Raw genomic sequence first — 23,813 nt, 5'->3', positions numbered from 1 at the left:
CGTTGTTCAGCATCTTAGCTGTAGAGGGCAGTGTCACTGGCCCTCATATGTGGGATCCGAACCGGGGCCCTCTGGCATCCCAAGCGAGTTCTCAACTATCGCGCCACTCGGCCAGCCCCCCCCCGCCAAGCCCACTCTTAACCAATGTGCCACTCGGCCGGCCCAATAGACTTTTTTTTAGAGCAGTTTTAAGTTTATAGAAAAATAGATCAGAAAGAAGACAGTTCCCACATACCCCTTCTCCCCCTGCATACAATTTCTCCTATTATTTACAACTTCTTTGATTAGTGTGATACATTTGTTACAATTGATAAACCAATATTGATATATTATTATTAACTAAAGTCCATAGTTTACACTAGGTTTCACTTTGTGTTGTACATTTTATGGGTCTTGACAAAGACATGACATGTGCCCATAATTACTGTATCCTACAGAATAGGTCACTGCCCTAAAAACCTCTGTCCTTCACCTATTTATTATCCCTCCCTCCCCCTAACCCCTGGCAACCAGTGATCTTTTTTTAAAGATTTTATTGGGGAACTGGGGGAGGGGAACAGTGTTGGGGAAGGGAAACAGACAAGTTGCTGTCCTTTTGTTCTTCAGTCTAGTTGTGGAGGATGTCGCTTCACTGGCCCGCCCATGTTGGTATTATCATTGCGCTCTTCCCAGATGAGGCAGTCACTTGCTGGCCATTGGATGGCCGCTCGCGGTGGCTCACAGCAGCTCACGAAAGTGCATGCCCGCTGCCGGCCAGCCCCACTGCAGCCTACACCATTGCTGGCGACTCACGGCAGCCCAGCTCCAGGTCGAGCTGTTGTTCGCCATCTTAGCTGTAGAGGGCGCAGCGTCACTGGTCTGCATGTGGGATCCGAACCGGGGTCCTGCTCCTCAGAGCTGGTGTCCCAAGCCAACTCCTAACCAACGTGCCACTCGGCCGGCCCCAACCAGTGATCTTTTACTGTCATTATAGTTTTTCCTTTTCCAGAATGTCCTACAGTTGGAATTATAGAATGTAACTGAAACATAAAACCCCACAGTTCTCATGTGTAGAGAAAACTCCATTTCTTCCTCAGTGTGGCTTTTTATCTTATATATCCTTTACTACTCACACACACTTTACGCCATGAATTGTTGGCATAAAATTCAGGTCACCCAACTTTGTCAAGCAGCCTTTTCAGCACTGCCAAATGTGTGGAGGTTTTTCCCCACACCAAGCAATTCTTTGAGACACCATCTGGGTGTTCTTCAATTTAACTCAATTCTGACACTACCTGGAGATAGAGTCAGATCCCACAGGTTCAGGGTTCAGCCCCACAAGACTGCCCCACCACATACACACACCTCATATGCCAGTCATAAGCCCAGGTTGTCACCTGGGCTTCTGACCAACAAGCTAGAGGTCGGAGATTCCCACAATCCCCTCCTCTGGTTTGGTTAATTTGCTAGAATGGCTTACAGAAAGAGAAACATTTACTTGTGTTTACCAGTTTATTAAAGGATATACCACTGAATAGCCGGATGAAGAGGTACATAGGACGAGATCTGGGAGGGTCCCAAGTGCAGGAGAGTCTGTCTCCATAGAGATGGTGTCACCTTTCTGATGTGGATGTGTTCCCAGGCTCAAGCTCCCCCAACCCCATGATACTGGGATTCTATGGAGGCTTCCTCACGTAGGCACGATCTATTATTCACTCCATTTCCAGCCCCTCTCCCGTCTCTGAAGGATGGGGGTGTGGCAGAAACTAACCGAGCTTCTAACCATGGCTTGGTCTTTCTGATGACCAGCCCCTGACATTCAGCAACCATCCAGGTGCCCTCAAAAGAACAAAAGATGCCCGTAATGCTCTCATTACTTAGGAATTTGCAAGGATTTCAGGAGCTTTGTGCCAGGAACAAGGCAGAGACCAATATAGAGTTTCTGTTACCTCACTATAGCCTCTTCAGATGGTTTTCTTTCACTTCGCAATATACTTTTAAGGTTCCTCTGTGTCTTTTCATGACTTGGTAACTCATGTTGAATCACTGAATAATATCCTGTTGTCTGGAGCCACATTCTTTTTCAGCTGCAAAGTATTCCACTGTGTAAATGGACCAGGTCAATAGCCCCCACTAATGGACACTTGGGTAGTTTGTCTTTTGCTGTTACCACCAACACACCCATTTCTGAACCTGAGGAATGGGTTTTTTCGGCCAATGGGTAAATGTATTTGTAATTCTGTGCCCTCCCTCTGGGTGTGTACCTCTATACTGTTGGAATATTTGGAAAAATGTAGTTATGCATTAGTTGTATATTAAAACAAAAACAGTGTAAAAATCACTCCATTTTGTGAGAAGTAGCACAGTGTAGTGTTGAGTCGAGCTGGGTGAGACAGACATATGGAGGGAGCTGTCTCTCCTTGCCAGCTGTATCATCTTGGGCAAGTGACTCAACCCTGCTGGTCTGTTTTCCCCTCTGTATAATGGTTTGGAAATAATAACCGCCTTTTAGGATCTCTCGGGAGGCCAGAAGTTTCTGAACATAACGGGCTTAGGACAGTGCCTGGCACTCAGCGAGGCCCCCACATGGGAAGTATTTCCTATGTCTTTACATCCAAACTATGGGATATTTTCCAATCATTAAATAAATGAGGTTGAGCACTGTCTGTTGACATAGAAAGATGTCCTGATTATATTGTAGAGTGCAAAAATGAAAGCAAGTTGTAGAACTGGAGTATAGTGTGTTAACTTGTGTGTCCTGAACAAATTATTAATAATATAATAATAATAATAATAATACCTGCTGCAGTAAGAGAAGAGCAACAGAGCCTATCTTATGGAAAACAATAGAATTAGAAAGTGAATGTTTCTTTCAAGAATATAAATCATTTAATCAACAAACATTGCTTACTAGCTTGATTTTGAAGGCTAAGAAAATACCTCAAGACAAATACTTTATTTACTTTGACTCAGCTGACCACATCAAGTTCCAAAGAGGAAAAAAGGCCAGAATTTTCCTGGTGCTGATAAACTTGAGTTACTTTACTCTGCACACATATAGACCCTTTTTATGATTTAGTTGTTTCTCTACCTTTGAAACAGTTAATTACACGTCAAAAAAAAAAAAGGTGCCTAATGGGAAAACTACTGGTGATTATGAAATCGTGTTCGTTGCTGAAAAATATTTAGCAGTCAGCACCTGGAGCTTGCCTTCTGAAGGTGAGCTATATAAAAACCTTCAGAAGCTGTTTTTCTTGCTAGTGGGAAGCTCAGTGTTCATGAGGTTGTCTTCCTGCAGTTGGGAAAAGAAACAGCATTTCTGGTTTTCTTCCCCGTCAAACCCAGTGCAGAGGCTCTGGCTCTGACCTCCCTTCCAGAATCGCTAACAGTTCTTAAACAGGCTTCTAAGTGCCAGGCACTTACAGAGCGTTGACTTAATTGTCACAGTTCTGCCATCCACCCCACATTATAGATGAGGAAACTGAGGCCCAGAAATTAAAATCACTGGCCCACGGTCACTCAGGTAGGAAGTGGGGCCTGTACCCAACTGGTCAGGTCTCCAAGCTCTGGCCCTTAGCCAGAAAAGATGTGTAAGATACACCTAGCAGGGGTTATGGCCCATGGATGTTTAGAGGAGATTATGTATTAAGAGTTTGGAATTTTTAGTGTCAGCAATTACTACCACCATAATGAAATGAATCTAAAACATGACCCCTCCTCACCCTGGCTGACCTGAATATCCTCCCATGCCAGCCCCGAGGAGGCCGGGCGGTACCTGGAGACCTACAAGGCCTACGAGCAGAAGCCAGCGGACCTCCTGATGGAGAAGCTGGAGCAGGACTTCGTCTCCCGGGTGAGGCCACCTCACCTCTCTACCTGGGCCTCCCCCCAGCTCCTTCCTGTGTATTTGAGCTTCAGTTCCGATGTCAAATCATACTTCTCCTCCCCAATCCCACCGTCAGCTTCCAGTCTCCCCTCTCCTACCTGAACAGTAGCTAGAGAGGTCTTCCTAAGCACAAATCTGATCTTGCCCTCACCAACTCAAATGGCTCCCCAGTGCCCTCAGAGAAAGCCCAACCTCTTCAGAGAAGCCCAGCCTTCTTGCTACGCTCTACGAGGCCCTGCCTATTTGGCCCAGCAGCCTTGTTCGCCCCGCCCTCACGTTCTCTGTCACTTCTCCCAGGCCTAGCTAGCTCCTCTAAGTATGTGCCCATTCTGTTCCCTCTGCCTGATTACCCGCCTAATCCCATCTTTCACATCTGATGCTCCCTTCTCCAGGAAGCCCTCCGTGATCCCCAGGCCAGGTCAGGTGTCTCCACTGGACTCCCCCCAATCCCAGCCCTGCCCAGGTCACCACTGATAGGAACTGATGTGTTTCCCACACTGGACTGGGAGCCCCAGAAGGGCAGGGATGGGACTGTCTCGGTCCCTGCTGTGTCCCCAGCATCACCCAGCACTCAGTGGGTACTCAGGTAGTATTTGCTGAATTAATTGTTGAATCTGGGCTCAAACGATAGAGTAATGGTGGATGTCTGCAGCCACCCCTGAGGTGTGTACTATTTGCCTGAAAATGGAGGCCCAGAGAGGTCAATTCCTGTGCCCAGGTTTCACGGGATTTAAGCAGTGGAGCCTAGTTTTGAACCCAGGCCTAACTTGAGCCTAGTCTTCCCCTGAGCAGAACCAGCTCAAGATAAATGGTATTTAGATGATCTTTCAATCAGTTAAAAAAAAAAAAAAAAAAGGAAGGCATTTATTGGGCACCTTTGCATGCACGGCAGTCTGGGGACACAGCAGTGACCCAGCACTGCCCTCACAGGGCTCAGCCCTGTGGCTCCTTTCTTCTTCCAAAACACCTCTGCCTCCTCCTCCCTTTCCAGGTGACTGAATGTCTGACCACTGTAAAGTCAGTCAACAAAACGGACAGTCAGACCCTCCTGACTACTTTTGGGGTAAGGAACGATTCCCTTGTCGAGACAGGCATTTCTGCCCCCTTGCCTTTTTGAGGAAGCCCCCCGCCCTTTCCCTTCCACCTCCCTGCCCACCCACCCTGCCATCCTTCCTGCTCCTCCTGCCATCCCACAGGACCTCACCTCCTTCCAGGAATATCTTAGACCCCCTGATCAGCCAGGGCAGGGTAGAGTTTTATGCTCACCTCCCCTGACCCTTGGCTTCCATCTTCCTCAGTCTCTGGAACAGCTCATAGCTGCATCTCGGGAAGATCTGACTTTGTGCCCTGGCCTGGGGCCCCAGAAGGTAAGAGCTTTGGGAATGGGCTTAACAGGTCAGGGGCAGGAGGGGGCCCCAAATAAATGGGACCCCAGATCCCAAAGTTCTAAGGTTTTGGAAGGCCCACAGTGTCTTTCCTACAGATGGGGAAAACCAAGGCCCAGAGAGGGTGGGAACCAGCCCAACCTCACACAGCCAGCCTGGGAGAGAATCCAGATTGGGCTACTTCTCTCCTAGTCCTCAGAGTCCCCCCTCCAGGCTGGGAGAAAAAGAACCAAAGCCCACTCCAAATACCAAACAAATGGCTCATTTAATGACTGGTTACTTTTTTTTCTCCCCTCCAACCCAGGCCCGGAGGCTGTTTGATGTCCTACACGAGCCCTTCCTGAAAGTGCCCTAATGACCTCAGCTGCCAAGGAGGTCCTCTGTGTAATAATAAAGCATTTTCCTGGTTCAGGTTCCTGCTGGTGTGCTGGTACACTAGGAGGGGGTTCTTCTCTCACCTTCTGACAGCCCAGGTGGCCACCTCATCTTTTCTTAGTTGCAGTTGTCAGTTTCCCTGGAGGATTTTACACAGGATCCTGCTGCGGCTTCTTCTTCCTCTTCTTCTCCCGTCCAGTGGGAGCCACCCCTCCAGACTCTGGATTCAGTGGCAGCTCTGGTATCTCCTGGGATCCCATCTCTGGTACCCTGCTTTCCTGGCCCTGCTTCTTCCTCTTCTTAGCGGATGCTGGATCTGCCCTGGCCTCGGGCTCACCCTCACCTGGCAGCTCAGGCTCTACCATCTCACCTTGTAGGTCAGTCACCTCAGTCCCTGGCTCTGTCGCTTTATGCCCTCTTTCTTTCTTCTTCTTCTTGGTGGATGCTACAGCTGCCCGAGACTCAAGGTCGCATGCCAGCTCAGGCACCGTCACCTCTTCTTGTGGCTCCTCCGCCTCTGTCGTTGGCTCCATCTTTGCATTTGGCCATTTTTCTTTCTTCCTCCTCCTTTTGGTGGATGTCAGAGCTGCCTCGGCCTGAAGCTCAACTTCATGTGGCAGTTGAGGCTCCATCTTCTCCCCTTGGAGCTCTAGAGGTCTCATCTCTGGCCCTACAGCCTCAGTCCCTGGCTCCATCAGCACTTTGTACCCCTTTTCTTTTTTCTTCTTTGAGGATGGCAGTGGGATGGCTTCCTCTTGTGGCTCCATCTTCACCTGCACCTGAGATTCAATTCTCATCCCCTCCACTGGCTCCATTCCTTCTGTCCGCTTCTGTCTCTTCCTCTTCTTGGTGGGGGATAGGACTGTTTCTTCCAGAGGCTCAGTATTAACCATGAGTTCTGGCTCCGGCATCCCTGTTTCTTGCTCAACCATTTCTGTATCTTTGGGCTTCTTTTTCTTCTTGTTGGTGGATGGGAACAGCACTCCCAGAGGTTCTAACACTTTGGCCACCAGCTCTGTTGCCACCGGCTCCATCACCTCCAGTTCTTTTGGTTGCTGCTTTTTTTTCTTTTTCTTCCCCACATCCATTTCAGGGGGCCCCAAAGCAGTGTCCACCTCTAGGGTCCCATGCCCATTCACTGCCTCCTGAGGAACAGAGGCTTCGGGTTTATGCTTCTTCTTTTTCCTCTTCCTGGAGGCTGGTGACCTCAGTGCCAAGGCTGACCCAGGTCCTGTGACTGGTGGGCTGCCTCCAAAGGCACAGAAACGAGGCCTCAGGCCAGGGGGGATCTGGGGTGGGGGGAGTGTTGGAATGGGCTGCAGTGGGGTCCCTGATAAGGATTCTTGGAGACCCTCTAAGATCCTTAGGCTGCCCCTGGGGACTGGGGCACAGGTGAGTCCACCTCCTGCCTCTGCTGAGGGGGCCAGCAGGGTTGCTTCTACAGCCTGGGGGCCGCTGCTGCTTAGGACCCGGTAGCGGTGCCGCTTGCCTGCCAACTTGCCCTTCACAATCTGGGAGCCAGAGAGAGGTACGAACCGGCCATTGAAGCTGAAAGAAGGGGAAGACAGAAGCTTGGTCAGATTCTTTGGGTAGGATAGGGGAAAGGAACTGAGAAGCAGGATTTCTGGGTTCCTTAGAACAAGTTGCTCTAAATTTCCCCCAAGTTTAGCCACTGAGGTGGGGCGTAGTCCCGGGAGGTGGCGTGGGACCACTCACCAGTCTGGGGCGAAGTCTGTAGGCGCCTGGATAAGCCACAGTTCCTTATCTGGGCCTGTCAACGCCTCCAAGGAGAAACGAGTGGGCTCTGAGGCTGGGGGCGTCGCGGTAAAGTTGTGGGGACAAGAGAATCGAGCAGCACCTGCAGCGGGGGAAACAAGGAGTCCGTTGATACTTTCCTGTCGGTCCAATCCTCCAGGGCGCATACCGATCCATTGGTCCCAACATCTTGAGCGCCCCCAATGCCCTCATCAGGTCTCTCCTTTATGACGGCCTGTTTCTCGGAGACATCTCCACGGATCCAAACCCGGTAGTCCCCTCAAGATACCCTTTATCCGTCCAACCAGCCCTCCACAGGGTATACTTTTCCCAGGCCTGTTTCTGGAGACGTCCCTTTTTCGGTTCTAACGCTCCCGGGCGCCTTCCTCCTCCAGCCAGCCAACCCTCTGCACCCCGCCGGCCCACTGTGAAGCAACTCACCGCCGGACTGGGCCCCCGCCATCACGGTACCCACACCACACACAGAGCCCACATCCAGTGCTACTCTAGCTCCGCTGCCGACCACGTGGAACCAAAGGGGTGGGGCCACACCCGGAAGCGCCCATGTAACGTGGGGGTGGTGCTCGGAGCCCGCTCGCTTTATGAGCAGAAGTGGGAGAAACTTCCACTTGTGCGGAGCAAATATCCGAAGAAAACGACTTCTCCTGAAAATTTGCTCCAGAAAGCTGATGATTCGCTGTGTGGCGGGAGGTAGAATCGCGTCACGTCCCGGTGGGCATCCCCTCAATCTCAGACATCATTTGCTCCAACGTCGTCTTAAAGGGCCAGCCACATTTATAGGACCTAACTCTTAAAGAGGCAGGGAAATCGATTGGTCTGAAATCCTTAAAGAGATAGGTAAGAGCCTTGGTTGGCAGGGCTGTGCTTTCCGTGTTACGGTCCTTTGTAAGGAGGCACAGATGCCTCGGAAGTTCAGAACTTGAATGGGAGGGGTGGGAAAATGGAGGAAAGGGGGGTAATTCCTCCCTAGGGCGTGATGTACCAGCCAGGGGCGGGGCTTATGGGCTCCAGGGGAGCGGGAAACATAGTGGGTGGATCCTATGGGTCCCAGGGCGGAGCCTTCAGATTCCTCAGCCAGATACCCGTGAGGCCGCGCAGGCTAAGGAGCGAGGCATGTGGGTCAAACGAGACAGGTAGATGGCCCCTAGGATTTAGTCTCGTGCGTGGCGCACATTCACTAAGTCTTTGAGAAAGGGAGAGGGAGCACAGGTCCTGACCAGCGCCCCTTCCGGCCCCCCGGCACGTGTAAACAGCGGCACGTGGACCCGGATTTGGGGGACACGCCTACGCCCCTTCCTACAGCGACCGTATCGCGTGGGGGTGGCGGGCGGAGCCGTGAGACGGCGGCTAGACAGGGTAACCCGACTGCATTCCTGACCGGTGTGTCAGCGCTGCTTCCTGTCCCGGTTGCCGAGATTTCAGATCTTACTCCAGAATTGGGTCGCTCCCCCTGTCTCAGGGAGCGACTGGCTTCCCAGAGCGGAGGGAGCGTCAGGGGAAGGGGACGCGTTCCCTCCACCCAGGATCGCTAGACTATTCCGGCGCGTGGGCGAGACACCGGGGCGCCGCCCCGCTGGCTCCCGGACTACAATTCCCAGAGGACGCGAGGCGGGGAGGCGCTCGATGTCTGTCGCGTATGCTGCTGGGGATTGTAGTCCTAGCCTTGGGCGCTGTTGCGGGGAAATCCTGGAAGGATCCAACCCGCCCTTTTTACCTACGGGGAGACTGAGGCTCAGAGACCCGAGGGGAAACTGATTTAGCAAGGCCCTCTTCTCGCTCTAAGGGCGGAGCATATGAGTCGCCCTATGCCTGTAACCTTCTACCCCTTTGGTAGTGTCCAACTTTTCATTTAAGAAGGGGGAAACTGAGTCTGGAGTGGTGGAAACTGAGCCTCTTCTGGGCAGAGACTCAGGAGTCCATTTCCTCCAGCCACAGCGAGGTAGGAATCTGGACTCTCCGTAGCCAGGTCGCTCTCGGCTTCTGGGCCTCGCCCTCTCTGTCTGTGAAATGGACTTTTGATGAATCCAAGTGGGAACGCCTCAGTCTGCGCCTTGCCCCTCCGGGACTACAAGTCCCAAGGTGCTCGAGGCGACCTCAGCTTCCCCTCCACTCCGGGACCCGCCTCCCTCCAGCCGGAGTCTCGTCGTCTAACCTGTTCCCGGCGCCTGCCCCGCCCCGTCCTCCGCTCCCCGCAGCCCGAGCCGGAGCCGGAGGAAGCCCCCCGGTGCCAGGATCTGCCCCGGATCCGTGAGTTCCACCCCCCTGGGGTCCAGTGGCTCTGGAGGACCCCGACACCCGCGTCCCTGGGAGGATTGGGAGGGGACTCGGACGCTGGGTCCCGGGGCGGCACTGGGGTGCGCAGATGTTAGGATCCTTGGAAGGAGAGAACTCGGACACCTGATTTACTGGGCAGAGGAAAGAAGGCCCGGATGCCTGGGTTTTTGGAATGGAGGGCTTGGACGCCTTGGTCCTGGGGAGACGTTGGAACTGGGACTGCTGACTCCCCCAACTGGGGGCTTTCGAAAGCCTGAGTCCTTGAGTGGAATTGGGGTAGTGGATGCCTGATTCTTGGGCAGAAATGGGAGGCTCGGACGGCTGGGGCTCTGAATGAGCGGCCATCCCTGCTGCCCTCCAGCTAGCTGCCTTCTCGAGCCAGCCTCTAGGTTTCTGAGAAGAACTAGGAATAGGGTGGAGATAGTGGAAACCGGGTCCCCGAAATGGAGCAGGACAAGCACCCGGGTTCCCTCTGGAGGCTGTGTCCCGGCGCTCTCCCGGCCCCACTTTCCGGCTCTGGAGTGGGGGCTAAGGGGGGGACCGGGGCAGCTCTCCAACCTCCTCTGTGCCGCTGCGCGATCCCCAACATGTCATTAACAGAGGCGTCAGACCTGCCTAACCAGAGAAGGGACCTCCGCCCCAGGGCGCCCCCTGGCGCAGGCGGGGTGCCTCCGATTGCCCCATGGAGGTGGGAAACATCTGGGGTTTGAAGAGGGCTGGCGTTCTAGATAGAACTCAGGGCAGAATTCCAGAAGGTGGGGTTGGATTCTGGGAGCCTTTCATGGCTGGGCACTACAGTCATTTACACAGAAAGGATGGGGGTAAACTAAGGCTTAGAGATCACAGAGTTGGGAGTCAAGATTTGATGTCCCCCTCCCTCTGCAGCTCTCTGGGGGAACTGGATTCCATCTACTCCCACCAGATTTTCTGACTAACCTCTTTCCTAGGGCTCCTCACCCTGACCCCGAGGTGAGAAATGTCACCTCCACCCCCATCCCTCTGACCTGAGGTAGCATGGGAGATAAGTGAGGGATAGAGGCTAATTCTGGAGGTGTGTGTCTGTCCTTGAAGCAGGGGGAGGACAGGACCTGCACCTCCCTGTCTCTCCCTTCTCTCCACCCCCATGCATCATGTGAAGGGATTAAACAAGGGGGTGGGGGAGGCAAGGGGCTCTGATGAAAGACAGAAGAACTTCCTAAAGCCTGGACTTGGAGGGCATTTGGTGATATCCTGCGATGACATTAAGAATAATAACCATAGCTACCAAGACAGAACTCACAGCATGCCAGGCTCAGGGCTGGCAGGTAAATTGAATAGTTCCCATTATCTCAGGCAACTGTCCAAAGGTGTCACTTTTAATGAAGTTTGCTGACCCCACCCCAGGGAATGACTTCTTCCTATTTTGGGGGGGAAACTGAGGCTGGAGTGGGGCAGTTCACACCCTGGGCTTTTGCCTTCTTCTGTCTGAAACCTTCCATGGCTCTCCATGCCCCTGTGCCCAAATTATTGGGGATGACCCCTGGCCAGAACTCAGGAATGTACAAGGAGAATTTAGGGCTCAGGAAGCCAAGATTCCAAAGGTCAAAACTCTCGGCTTTTAAAATTGCAGAAAGAGTTGAAAGGGCCCGTTTGAGGGGGAAAAATGACTGTGTCTTGAGCCCTCACTCTGTGCCAGTCCCTGTGTTATCTTAATTATCAGCAAATGAAGGCTGTAGTTAAGAATCCTATATTTGTGAACTTTATTTGGTGCCCTGCACTGTTCTCAACACTACATATATTATGTCATTCAAATCTCACACCTCTCTGAGGTGAAGGTATTAATCCCCCCCCCCATTATACACACGAGGAAACTGAGGCACAGAGAAGCTGAATAACTAGCCCAAGGTAGAGGCTGAGAGAGGGGAAAGCCTTAGCTCATTCCACAGACATCTCCAGAGGGGGAAACCAAGTCTCAGAGAGGGTGGGGCCTGTCCCAGCGTCTGTCTGCACATAGCTGTAGGATTCCAACTTGTATTCCCAGGCCAGCCAGGAGCTATAACCCGGTTCCTACTGAGGACGATCACTCCGGGAAGCCTCCCCGCCCCCGCCGCCCCATTGTTAACCTGGAGAACCTGGCTGGGGTGCAGTGGAGGCCTGGGAAGGAGAGCTAGGGGTGGAAGGGAGGGGGAAGCTGGATTTGGAGAGGAGCCTAGCGGAGAGAACCTGGGGGTGGAGGGCAAGGGCCTGGGAGCAGAGGAGCCGCCCGCGCCCCCTCAGGCCCCACCCGTACCCCGCTCCCCTGCCCCGGGAGGTTCGGCACCTGCCCGGGCCCGCCATGCATTCCCGGGGTCTGAGCTCAGGCGCTGTCCGCCCGCGGGGCTGGGGTCAGGCCGTGACCCGGAGCGCCCCCTGGCGGCCCCGACACCCTTTCTGCCCTCACCAGTCCCCTGACCGCCCCACGCCCAGCCTCGGCATTTCCTCCGAGGCAGCGGATATCAGCGTGTGATCTGAGAGTCTTAGAAATTTGGAAATCATGAAATCCCCAAAAGAAGCGCTCGCTGCCAGAATGCTGGCACTGGAGGCTGCATAGAATTGTTCAATGTTTATATTTTAACAGACACTTGCATAGTGTTTCCAGTGTATCTCATGTTCTAAAAGACCTGAGATTTGACTCCTTCAGTCTCTACTTTCTGAGGCCTCAGTTCTCAGAGCTTTAATTGCTCTCTCACCTTCTGGCCAGTTTTATCCTCACAACAGTCCTCTGGGGTAGACTGCTGTTTCTTCTCATTATACAGATCAGGAAACCGAGGCACTCGTGTCGGGGGAGGGCCAGTGGTGCAACCAGATTAGAACCCTGGAAGTCTGGCTCCTTACTTGTGCTCTTACCCATTGACTATATCATACAGTCACCTAGACTTTTAGGGCCATGGGATCCTGGGATAGATAGAACATGGTGAAGGAAGATGGAGAAACCGAGGCTAGCCAAATGGGACAATTCTAGAATGTTCCAAGGATAGAATCTTGGACTCAGAACTTTTGAACAATAGACTTTCAAGCTCTGAGAGCTTTATGCTTTGTAGAATTTTAATTACAATTTCAGGGTCCTTACATTTTTAGAATCTAGGCCTCTGAGAGATTGAAGGGGCCTGTCAAAATAACTGATTTACCTCCTCCCTTGATTATTGGGGAAACAGGCCCAAAAGGTGGAGGGGACCCATCACCGAAGGTTACATACTCCCAACACACCCAAATGAGCCACCAGCCCCAACAGGTTCTGTTCTGAGGCTTCCCAGACAGAGGCTGGGATCGGCACGTCCTGGCCTGCCCCGCTGCCCACACCTGAACCGCCAAAGCTAAGCTGTCGGGGAAGTGGCAGAGCTGGCAGATGTGGTGGCTACTGTGGGGATGGGGATAGTGCTAGCCTGACTGGTTCCTGGTGGCCTGGCTCCAACCCACTGGACTGGTAACCACAGCAGCCCAGCCATCCCTGGCCACCTCCTTCTTCTTTTTAACACTGGGCCCCTGGGAACCATGTCTCCTGTGGCTCGGGACTCTGGGGAGGGGAAGCTGAGTAATCCCTGCCCTCTGGGACCCTTCCAGTCTGGTGGAAACACCCCCAAAATAATAAGTTATTAATAGATCCAGGTGTGAAACCTTGCAGGATGACCTTAAACAAATGTTTCTGGCCCCACTTTCCTTTTGCTATGGTGATTTTGACCATCAAATGCGGTATTATCTGGTGCAAAGTACTTGGCACAATTCCAGGAGGCAGTGGCTCCTCAGTGAATGATTGTTTTGTTTCATTATACCTATACAAAGCAACTAGCCTATATCAAACGACTAGCACAAGGCCTGGCACACTGTAGGCAGCACATTATTATTTTAGAAAATATCCCCAGCATCTAGCACAGTGTCCCCTGGTCCCTAGTAGGCATTCAGTAATTGATAGTTGTTGTTTTTTTAAGCTGAGCCATCCTGCCACCTGTTGGTAGCTCAGCTGCTGCTCAGCTTGGCGGGAATCGAACCGCTGTTGCTCAGAGCTCAAACTCTTGAGCGAGCTCTGAACCAACTGAGCCACTCGGCCGGTCCTAATTGATAGTTATTCTTACTGCATCCTCTGTTCACTATAATGTCTGGCATATAGTAGGTGATCAATAGATAATTGTTGAAGGAATGATTCAAGTCTTATAAGGGCTGAGATAGAGAGATGAACAAGAAACCATGTAAAGAGAGTAAATTGTCTTGAGTCTTCCAGGATGGTTTTGAAGGAGTTGGCATTCCCCAGTCAGGGAAGTGGAAGGGCACAGCGCTTCCAGTGGAAGGAACTAGTAGGGTAAAGGCGCTGGCTGTCCTGCTCATCGAAACTCAGCTTCCCTGTGGGCGGGGTCAGGAGGGGCGGGGTCTGAGAAGGCTCTTCCCCCCCAACGCAGGCGCTCCGGGTGGCACCATGGACAGCGAGGCATTCCAGACCGCGCGGGAACTTCTGGACCTGAACTTCAAGTGTGAGCTGGGGTAGGGGGCGGGGCTTGCCCGGCGGTGTCCTGGGGGCAAAGGCAAAGCCCTGCCTGGAGGTCCCTGTCCTTATCACTACGTCTGCCTGCCCAGCTCTGGCCATGAAGCACATGGACCTGAAGCAGATGGAGCTGGACACGGCGGCGGCCAAGGTGGACGAGCTGACCAAGCAGCTGGAGTCGCTGTGGTCAGACTCTCCGATGCCTTCTCTTGGCTCGCAGGCTGCAGCCTCCCCTAGGGTGAGCCTGCTAGCCCTAGTCCCCCCCCCGACCCTTAAAGCCATCTTCTTTCGCTTGCTGTTCAGGCAACTTTGCCCGGTAGTATTGTGTGACTTGTGGGCTATTTTAAGGACACTTTAAAGTGGGGACCAGTGGAAGTGGTCATCTAACAGGTCCCCCGGAAGGAAAGTGGCCTTTTTCTAAGTGGCACTAAGGTGCTGAGTGGGCTAGCCTCAGCCCTGATTTCAGGGCTCTCTCCCCAACACTCCTTGCTGGGCTCTCTGTGCCTGAATGTCCAGCTCCAGTTAAACTCCCCTGGGTTGATTTTTGATGATCTCTTTTTACCTCCTCCCAACCCTCTAACGCATGTCTCCTTTGACCCCATCATTGCCCCGGACTCTCCCCAGCTGTCGCGGTACAGCTCCAGCCCGATCCCTGAGCCCTTCAGCAGCCGCGGGTCCTCCCGGAAGGCGACCAGCGATGGCGCAGACACCCCGTTCGGACGCTCCGAGAGCGCCCCGACTCTGCTCCCCTACAGCTCACTGTCCCCTAAGGGCCGGCCGTCGTCACCGCGCGCCGCGCTCTACCTGCAGCCGGACGGCTACGGCAGCCTGGAACGCGCGCCCTCGCCCCGGTCCCGTGCCTTTGATGGCTCGGGCAGCTCTCTCGGCCGTGCGCCCTCCCCACGGCCCGGCCAGGGCCCGCTCCGCCAGCAGGGTCCCCCCACGCCCTTCGACTTCTTGAGCCGCGCCGGCTCTCCGCGTGGCAGCCCCCTGGCCGAGGGGCCCCAGATGTTCTTCCCTGAGCGCGGACCCTCGCCGCGTCCCCCAGCCGCCTATGACGCGCCGTCTGCCTTTGGGAGCCCCCTGATGGGCACTGGAGGCAGCGCCTTCGCTCCGCCTCTGCGCGCTCAAGGTAAACGGAACAGAACTTAGAGGGTGGGAGAGGGTGCGGGCCTGGGACCAGCCTCCTCCCGTATTCTCATTCGCCGCCTCTCCCCAGATGACCTAATGCTGCGCCGGCGGCCCCCCAAAGCCTGGAACGAGTCGGACCTGGACGTGGCATATGAGAAGAAGTCTTCACAGACAGCGAGCTATGAACGTGAGTGATGGGAAGCCGGGGGCGTGGGGAAGCCAGAGAGGCGACCCCCCAGACCCTAATGATTTCTGCCTCGCAGGCCTGGACGTCTTCGCACGGCCCTCCTCACCAAGCCTGCAGCTGTTACCCTGGAGAGAGAGCAGCCTGGATGGACTGGGGGCCTCCAGCAAGGTGAAGGAATAGAGAAGCTTGGGGAGGGGGCTGGTGGGCAAAGGCGGGCAGCGGGATCAGGGCAAGTCTCCCCCTCCTGGCTCTGTCCTCAGTTTCCATACCCTTCCCTAAGCCCTTCCTTCTTTATCCTGGATTTCCACCTACACCCCTCTTTCCCTCACTTCCTCTGGCTTCCCTCACTTCCTCATCTTTTGCCCTTCCCTCCTTCCTCTTTCCTCCTTCCTCCTTCCCTCCTCTCCCTTATTCTTCCTTTTCCCCTATCTTCTCCCACCTCAGTCCCTTCTTCCTTCCCTCCTTCCCTCTTTCTACCCCAGGACAATCTCACCAGCGCCACCTTGCCCCGAAATTACAAGGTCTCCCCTCTGGCCAACGACAGGCGTTCTGATGTGGGCAGCTACCGCCGATCGCTGGGCTCCGTGGGGCCATCAGGCACTTTGCCCCGCAGCTGGCAGCCTGTCAGCCGAATCCCCATGCCTCCTTCCAACCCCCAGCCCCGTGGTGTCCCCCGCCAGCGCCCCATCCCCCTCAGCATGATATTCAAGCTGCAGAATGCCTTCTGGGAACATGGGGCCGGCAGGACTGTGTTCCCTGGCTCCCCCATCTTCTCCCGAGCTCCTCCACCTAAGCTGTCTCCCCAGCCCCAGGCACCCCCGCAGCCCCAGCTACTCTCCCAGCCCCAGCCCCAGCCCCAACCACAGCCCCAGCTGCCCCTACAGCCCCAGGCCCAACCACAACCCCAGCCTCAGCCCCAGCCTCAACCCCCTGCCCCAGCGTCCCAGCTCTCCCAACAGACTTGGCCCCCTGTGAGTGAAGGTGAGTCAGTAGTGGGGGTTCCAGAGGGCTGGGTGAAGGGAGGATAGACAGCTGGGGACCAGATCAGCAGGGAGAGCCATCACAGCCAAATGCCTGTTTCCAGTCACTGTCCCTGCAGAGAGCTAGGCCAGATGAGTATGGGAATTTGCTCAGGTCCTGGAGTCAGACTACCTGGCTCCACACTGTGTGACCTTGGGCAAGTCACTTAACCTCTCTGGACCTCAATTTCCTTGAGTCTAAAAGGTGAATATAGAACCTGTCTTATTGGGATATGGTATTAGTATTAACCCATATAAAGTCCTTAAAATAGGACCTGATGTATATATAGTAAGCTTATAGCTATCATATTAGTTATAATTAATATTTTTGGTGTGAGACCCGTGCAGGGCCTGGAGTTAAGCAGAATGGGTTTTGAGCCCCTCTCCACCACTGACTTGCTTGCTGTGTGACTCAGGATAAATTAGTTAACCAATCTGAGCTTCTGTTTTCTCATCTGTGAAGAAAGATTAATAATATATACTACGTAGATTATGATGAGCATTCAATGAAATAATGTATAGAGAATGATCGTTATTATTTCTACCTGCTTTAGAAGCTCTGATAGAGAGGAATAAGACAGGGAGAAGAGACCATCAAGTACCAGGATTCTAGTCCCAGCAGGAGTTTTCTGCCTGAGATGTTCAGAGAGGAAATTCGTAGAATCTTAGAATGTCAAATCTATCATGATGGTAGGAGCACAGGGTCAGATAGAACGGAATTCAAATCCCAACTGTATGGCTTTGGGCAACTGATTTTCTCTCTCTGAGACTCAGTTTCCCTTTCTGTAATAAGAAGATGATAGTCCTCATAGGGTAATGAGGTCAAAATTCAATAAGACAGGCATGTAAAGCACATGCTAAATGCTTGATAAATGGGAGATGTCATCATTGTATATTAGTCACAGCCCAGGGAAAATGTAGCCCAGAGAGAGCAAAGAACTGCCCTGAGGTCACACAGCAAATCGGGTTGCAGGTTCTGGAAGTCGTGGGGAGGGAGTCTTGGGGGTCTCCCCAGCCCCACTCTGATGGGGCTCTTTTTCCTTGTAGGCCCCCCCAAGCCCCCTGCTGAGCTGGATCCTGAACCAGAGCTGGAGAGTCTGCTGGCACCAGTGTTGGAGGCTGGCGATGCAGATGAAGGTGCTGTAACTCGGCCCCTCAGCCCTACGCGGCTGCAGCCAGCGCTGCCCCCCGAGGCACAGTCGGTACCCGAGCTGGAGGAGGTGGCACGGGTGCTGGCAGAGATTCCTCGGCCCCTCAAACGCAGGGGCTCCATGGAGCAGAGCCCTGCTGTAGCCCTGCCTCCCACCCACAAGAAGCAATACCAGCAGATCATCAACCGCCTCTTCCATCGTCACGGCGGGCCTGGGGGGCCTGAGCCCGATCTGTCTCCCATCACTGAGGGATCTGAGGCCAGGGTGGGACCCCCTGCTCCTGCCCCACCAGCTCCCATACCACCCCCCGCCCCACCTCAGAGCAGCCCACCAGAGCAGCTGCAGAGCATGGTAAGTAATATAGGAGGAAAGTGGGGTATATTAGTTAGCACATGGAAGTGCCCCTTCTCTTTTAGGACAGAACTTGGAAATTGTACACATTACATCTGCTGCATCCCATTGGCTAGGAACCCAGCTGCAAGGGAAGCTGGGAAATATAGTCTTTAGGCATGCCCGTGTTCAGAAGAAAGGAAGAATGCATATGGAAGGGTATCCAGAAGTTTTGGCTACAGGGAGACTTTCTGTGCTCCTCTCCAATCTCCCCCCCCCCCCCTGCTAGGGCATCCTTTCAGGAATTTTGTAGTCTTACAACCTTGGAGACTTACAACAATAACTATGTCTTGGCAGACAGTGGGTTTATTCTGGGACCTGAAAAGCCTGCCTGAATCAAGGCAGTCACTATTTCACTCCCTGGTTGCCACAGTCTCCTGTGTCTGCCTTCTGTGGGGATCTGCTCTCTCCTCTTATATCTCAACAAGCCCATGCCATGGCTAGAAATGGCCCAGCCAGCCCTGACTCAAAATGACCTTAGTTCAAGCCTATAGGGTCCTCTGACTCTACTTGGAACTCCTTCCATTCACATGTTCAAGAGGAAGTCTCTGGTCTCTGAGGCTGTGAGTGTCGTGGTTAAGTGTTGAGCTAGGCTGCCTGGGATCAAATTGCAACTCCACAGCACTTACCAGCTGTGCAACCTTGGGCAAGACACTTTCTCTGGACCTCAGTTTCCTCATCTGTAAAGTGGGGATGTGAATAACCATAGATTGATATGAAGACTCAATATATTAACAGAGTGCTTAGAGTAGTGCCTGACACTTAACTGTTAACTACTATTACTGTTATCATTTGCCCAGGAGATGGTCTCCTGCTGATCTTGGTCCAATCCCTGCATCTTGACTGGGGGTGGGGAGTGTAGTCACATGGAACAGTCCTGATTGCTCAGTGTGGGTAAACAGGAAGGGGAACAATTCCCAGAGAAGAAGTGGGGACCAGGTGGAGACCCCAAAATACCTACTCCCAGACCCTCCTGAGGGCGGAGCCAAGAAATGTTGAGGCTTAGGATCTTAAATCAAGAATGGAAGAATGACAACATCTTGAAATGGTGCCTCATAGAATCACAAAGGCCAGGCCACAGAGAAACTCGAAAACTCACAGAATTCAATAATTCAATCTTGAAGTCACCAAAACTGAAAATTAAGACAGCATTTGAATAATAAAGTCACAGATTAGCACACTAATATGTTGTTATACAGATTTATATTTTGAATTGACATTTTTCTCTAGAAAGGAATACTCAAACACGATAAAAATTTGGAGGAAATAGATAAAAAGCAGAATAAAGAGGCCAAAATCACAGCACTCAGAGAGAGAACCATTACTAACATTTTGAGTTAAATGTAAAATATTAAAGTTCTGAATCATAGAATCTTGTCTCCCAGCTTCCTCTCAGGTCTGGCCCAAGATTCCCAAATCACCAGATTCCCCAACTCCTAGGGAACCAGAAGCTGTAGCACTGAGGCAACCCTGCTCCCCACAGCTCTCTCTGTCTACCTCTCTGGGTTGCAATCCCAGCCCTACCCATCTAGTCGGATGAGCTGGGGCAGCTGCCGCCTGGTCCCTGAACCCGTTTCCCCCCTCCAATAATGGGTATATTAACAATCCCTCAAGTCACTGAAGTTCCACGCCCTGCCCCCCAGGAGATGCGCTCGGTGCTGCGGAAGGTGGGCTCTCCGCGCAAGGCTCGCCGCGCGCGTCTCAACCCGCTTGTGCTGCTGCTGGACGCGGCGCTGACCGGGGAACTGGACGTGGTGCAGCAGGCGGTAAAGGAGGTGAGTGCTGCGGGAAAGCAAGGCTGGTGGGGTGGGGGCGGCGAACGCGGGAGGGCAGCTGGGTACTGAGCCTCCTGGTCCCCCTCGGTCTGCCCAGATGAACGACCCGAGCCAGCCGAACGAGGAGGGCATCACCGCCCTGCACAACGCCATCTGCGGTGCCAACTACCCCATCGTGGACTTCCTTATCGCAGCCGGCGCCAACGTCAACTCCCCCGACAGCCACGGCTGGTGAGCCCAGACCCGCGTGGGGCGGGGACAGCGCTGTGGGCCGGGGCCCCTGCAGACAGGCGGGCGGCCGCTCACGCCTGCTTCCCACGCCTAGGACACCTTTGCACTGCGCGGCTTCGTGCAACGACACGGCCATCTGCACGGCGCTGGTGCAGCACGGCGCTGCCATCTTCGCTACAACGCTCAGCGATGGGGCCACCGCCATCGAGAAGTGCGACCCCTACCGCGAGGGTTACGCGGACTGCGCCACTTACTTGGCAGGTGCGAGGCAGGGCTGGGCAACCTCTGGGGGAGGAGGTCGTGGAGACTGGGCCGCCCAGCTGGCAGGTGTTGGGGGCAGCGGGGGAGGCGCCCGACTGCCATTCCAGAGAGAGAGGACTCGGGCTTTTCCAACTATGTGGCAGGATCACAGAAGAGGGGGCGGCGGGAAAGATTACCTGCAGGGGAGGGGAACTGGGCCTCGCACCTGGCAGGTGCAAGCAGGGGCAGGGGCAGGGAGCAGACTGTGCCACTTTCGAGGGAGAGGGGGTCATGGGGCTGTGCCATGTAAGCTGGGCACCTGTAGGGAGAAGAGTGGTTGGAGAGATTGCGCCGTTCATCTGCTTTCTCGCCTGCGGGTGTGGGGAGCCCTATACCATCCACCTGGCATAGGGCTGAGCAGGTGGGCTGTGTTACCTGTGGGAGATACATTACCATACAGCTGGCAGGTAAGCTGACCGTGATTTCTTCAGAGGGGCTTGGAGATTTTTCCACTTGTAGGGAGACAGGAGGCTGTACCATATACCTCCAGGAGTGGGGGCCTCCATCACCTAACCAGGTAATGGGAGGAACTAGGTAGGCCTTACTACGGGGGTGTGCATAGGGTCTGTACTGCACACCTGGAGGGGCAAATTGTATCAGAGGGCAGTGTTAAGAACGTCGCAGAGCTGGAATAAGGCAGGCTGTAGGGCAGTGTATTTAAGAGGAGAGCCTAGGGGGGATACACAACAGCCTGCTGTGCCGCCTGTGGCAGAAAGCGGGTGAGAGCCATGGAGCTGTAACACTGCCTTACAGGTGAGTAGAGGCCGACTGGGATTGGACTACTGGGGTGGGAAGTAGACTGTTCACTGAAGAGGGGAAAGGCTGTAAATTTAAGGGTAGGGGATTGGGCCATTACACCTTTGTCACAGGTAGTGTACCGTCCAACCTGTCTGGGACATGGGAGTTCTGTGTGGGTGAAGTAGGGATTGGACAGCATACCTGGCCGAACACAGTAGATTGAATCAATAGAGTGGGATCATGGTGGACTGTACCATCTGGAAAGGGGGCTAAATCCTGGGTGGAAATTTTATACCATGGAGGGAAGGGTGTTTCAGCTGGGCTGTGCTATCTGGAAAAGTTAATACAACCATTTTGGAGACTATCACTTGGGAAGGGGAACAGTGTGGACTACACCATCTGGAAAGGGGGAGATGGTACCACTTAGAGGAGATGGAATAGGGCTGTTCCCCCTGAAGGAGGTGTTGAGTCCTCTGTGGGTACTCTAACACTTAAGGGGGGTTGGGGTACCGCCGACTGTATCTCTGGGAATGACACGAGGACTTAAGAGGGGATGGGAACCAATGATCCTGCCTCGGGGGTTGGTGGCCCGGCTTGATGTACCCCAATGTTCTCGAATTTTAGAAACTGCCAGTCCTGGTAGCTGACTCCAGTTTAGGGTCCCCGATCCAGACAGGGGTACACAACTTTTCAAGTGGCTCATCTCCTACCTGGGGCAGGTGCCAAATTCCGGGCCCTCTCCCTGTCCCCAGAGTGCTTCGTGTTCTTGAATGTACCTGGCCCCCCTGGACCAGGCGCTCACTATCCCTGCCGTTTCGGGTTTCAGACGTGGAGCAGAGCATGGGGCTGATGTTCAATGGGTTGGTGTACGCCCTCTGGGACTACAGCGCTGAGTTTGGGGACGAGCTGTCCTTCCGCGAGGGCGAGTCAGTCACCGTGCTCCGGAGGGACGGGCCAGAGGAGACAGACTGGTGGTGGGCCACGCTGCACGGCCAGGAGGGCTACGTGCCCCGTAACTACTTTGGGGTGAGCCCAGGGTAGATACTGTGTGGGCTTCCGGGTGGTTGTTTGGGGAAAGGGGTGGTCCCACAGGAAAAAGGGGTGAGAGAGACGGTCCATTACATAGGTGGGGGGAGGTCAGAAGAGTCTATTGTCGGTTGAGGGGGAGGAGAGGAAAAGCCCATTATAATAATGGGGGCGGTAAGGGAGAGCCCCTTACTGGTGGTACTTCTGGGATACGTACCGATATTGCCTCACTGGGTATTTGATTGGTCATGCTCAAGTATTTTTTATTATCATCCCTAATTATATGAATGGGAGGTAAAGAATGCACTGTATTGTAGTTTAGCCAAGAGGATCAATGAAGAATTTCATTTTAGTGCTGAGAGAAAGTTAAAGAATTGTATATTCTTTAAGTTGAGGAAGCTTTTTCTTGCACTGCATTGGGCAGGGTAAGGAAGAATCCATTAATACAATTATGGTAGAATTGAGGGAGATTCTATTAGGTTAGGGGAAGACATCAGGAAGATCCCATTATATTCCTAGGAGAGAAGAGTCTTTTGATTTGGGGATGGGTGGAGGTGGGTCCTAACCAGACAGCCACGTGGTAGGGAGAGGCGGTAGGAGATTCAGAACATGCCATTTCATCAAATCGGCTGCTGATTGGAAGGCTCCATCTGGTGCCTGGAGGTGACACGGGACTCGGGGAATACCAGAGTGGTGTGGGAGATGCCGAGGGAGCCCTTTAGGAAGAAATGGGATGATGGAGACAGTCCATGTGTTTGGAGTGGATCGATGACTCCATTCAACTTGGGGGTGGAATGAGGGGGTGGGAGCTCCTAGTGTCTAAAGCCCCTTCTTCCCTCAGCTCTTCCCCAGGGTGAAGGCTCCGAGGAGTAAGGTCTAGCTGGAGAGAAGGACCTTTTCAAGGGAGACAGGAGGAAACAGCCCTGCCTTCACTCCAGACTTCCTGCTATATTACTGCTGCACCCTGCTGCGCCCCAAGCCCTGCAGGGGTGGAGGTCCTTTGTCACCTGCTCGCTGCTGCCCTGGAAGTCCAGGGGAGAAGGAGAACCCCAGCCTTAACTTTAGAAACCTGTCTTAGCCGTGGGAGGTCGTTGTGGAATCACTGGGGACAAGAGAGAACCCCATTTGCCAAATCAGATCCGGGCCAAAGTACCCCCCACTCCTACTGCTAACCCCTTCCCCAACCCTTCAAAACAAGCCAACCTACCATCCTCCTGAAGCCTGGGATGGGTCATCTCCACTGGCTTTACCTGGGAGTCACCTCTGCCCCCATTTCTCCCAGCAGAGGGGGGCGGGAGGGGGAGGCGCGGGTAAGGCAGGTCTATCTCTACCAGGATCCCTGCCCCACCTCTCCCCAACCAAGTGCCTTCATATGGTGCTGGTTTTATAACAAAATGGGCAAGTTTTTCTTTATAAATAAAGGTAGTGTGCACAGAAATTGACTTCCTTCTGGATTCTGTTCTGACATAAAAGCTCATCACTGTTACTATTTTGGGCAAACCAGTCTTAAAGTAGCCTCTTTCTAAGGGATTTCCCTCATGTAAATTCAATCCTTCCTCTTTCAAATATGCCTGCCTTCTTTTTTTTTTTTGGTAGTATCTTTTTTTTTTTTTTTTAAGGTTTTTATTGGGGAATTGGAGGGGAACAGACAAGTTGCTGTCCTTTTGTTCTTCAGTCTACTTGTGGAGGACGTCACTT

General features: G+C 53.4%; 3 protein-coding genes across 13 annotated transcripts in view; 2 read left to right on the top strand and 1 right to left on the bottom strand.

Moving 5' to 3' along the window:
- ERCC1 (ERCC excision repair 1, endonuclease non-catalytic subunit) overlaps nt 1–5,665 on the top strand; it is an 18,072-nt gene extending 12,407 nt beyond the window's left edge. For 7 of the 8 annotated variants that reach the window (XM_019629514.1, XM_019629517.1, XM_019629516.1 and 4 more), the window contains exons 7-10: nt 3,733–3,832; nt 4,857–4,928; nt 5,164–5,232; nt 5,555–5,665. In XM_019629514.1, the coding sequence (XP_019485059.1) occupies nt 3,733–3,832; nt 4,857–4,928; nt 5,164–5,232; nt 5,555–5,605 (292 nt within the window). In that variant the 3' untranslated portion in view covers nt 5,606–5,665. The remainder of the gene's footprint in view (nt 1–3,732; nt 3,833–4,856; nt 4,929–5,163; nt 5,233–5,554) is intronic. The other variant, XM_019629518.1, reaches the window with a different exon arrangement.
- On the bottom strand, nt 5,541–7,921 carry POLR1G (RNA polymerase I subunit G). Its single transcript, XM_019629509.1, has 3 exons — nt 7,822–7,921; nt 7,342–7,483; nt 5,541–7,173 (listed from the first exon to the last, which is right to left on the bottom strand). Exons 1-3 carry the CDS (start codon nt 7,841–7,843, stop codon nt 5,775–5,777), a joined length of 1,563 nt encoding a protein of 520 aa, XP_019485054.1. The 5' UTR covers nt 7,844–7,921; the 3' UTR covers nt 5,541–5,774.
- A 75-nt stretch (nt 7,922–7,996) lies between these two features.
- PPP1R13L (protein phosphatase 1 regulatory subunit 13 like) lies at nt 7,997–23,553 on the top strand. 4 transcript variants are annotated; one of them, XM_019629508.1, is made up of 13 exons: nt 7,997–8,238; nt 14,085–14,156; nt 14,260–14,405; nt 14,792–15,299; nt 15,387–15,485; nt 15,562–15,653; nt 15,968–16,466; nt 17,552–18,006; nt 19,689–19,820; nt 19,918–20,051; nt 20,146–20,312; nt 21,916–22,115; nt 22,957–23,553. In XM_019629508.1, exons 2-13 carry the CDS (start codon nt 14,102–14,104, stop codon nt 22,993–22,995), a joined length of 2,526 nt encoding a protein of 841 aa, XP_019485053.1. In that variant the 5' UTR covers nt 7,997–8,238; nt 14,085–14,101; the 3' UTR covers nt 22,996–23,553. The 4 variants fall into 4 exon arrangements, with proteins under 4 accessions (XP_019485053.1, XP_019485052.1, XP_019485050.1 ...); XM_019629507.1 differs by lacking the exon at nt 7,997–8,238 and adding an exon at nt 8,418–8,534; XM_019629505.1 differs by lacking the exon at nt 7,997–8,238 and adding an exon at nt 9,516–9,648.
- The last annotated feature ends 260 nt before the right edge of the window (nt 23,554–23,813 follow it).

The sequence above is a fragment of the Hipposideros armiger genome, unplaced genomic scaffold (genome assembly GCF_001890085.2).
Source record: "Hipposideros armiger isolate ML-2016 unplaced genomic scaffold, ASM189008v1 scaffold_859, whole genome shotgun sequence".
In the NCBI taxonomy this organism is placed as follows: Eukaryota; Metazoa; Chordata; class Mammalia; order Chiroptera; family Hipposideridae; genus Hipposideros; species Hipposideros armiger.
Note: the sequence above shows the minus strand (reverse complement) of the source record. Positions and strands in the feature narration are given on the sequence as shown.

What these genes read in the sequence shown, in the direction of transcription:
- POLR1G (XM_019629509.1), bottom strand. Translation starts at nt 7,843, where the DNA reads ATGGCGGGGGCCCAGTCCGGCG. An exon ending in GGCGGGGGCCCAGTCCGGCG is followed by an intron (nt 7,484 to 7,821) that starts GTGAGTTGCTTC and finishes CCCCCGCTGCAG; the next exon opens with GTGCTGCTCGATTCTCTTGT. An exon ending in ACAGACTTCGCCCCAGACTG is followed by an intron (nt 7,174 to 7,341) that starts GTGAGTGGTCCC and finishes CCCTTCTTTCAG; the next exon opens with CTTCAATGGCCGGTTCGTAC.
- PPP1R13L (XM_019629506.1), top strand. Translation starts at nt 10,799, where the DNA reads ATGCATCATGTGAAGGGATTAAACAAGGGGGTGGGGGAGGCAAGGGGC. An exon ending in AGGCTGCAGCCTCCCCTAGG is followed by an intron (nt 14,406 to 14,791) that starts GTGAGCCTGCTA and finishes GACTCTCCCCAG; the next exon opens with CTGTCGCGGTACAGCTCCAG. An exon ending in TCCGCCTCTGCGCGCTCAAG is followed by an intron (nt 15,300 to 15,386) that starts GTAAACGGAACA and finishes GCCTCTCCCCAG; the next exon opens with ATGACCTAATGCTGCGCCGG.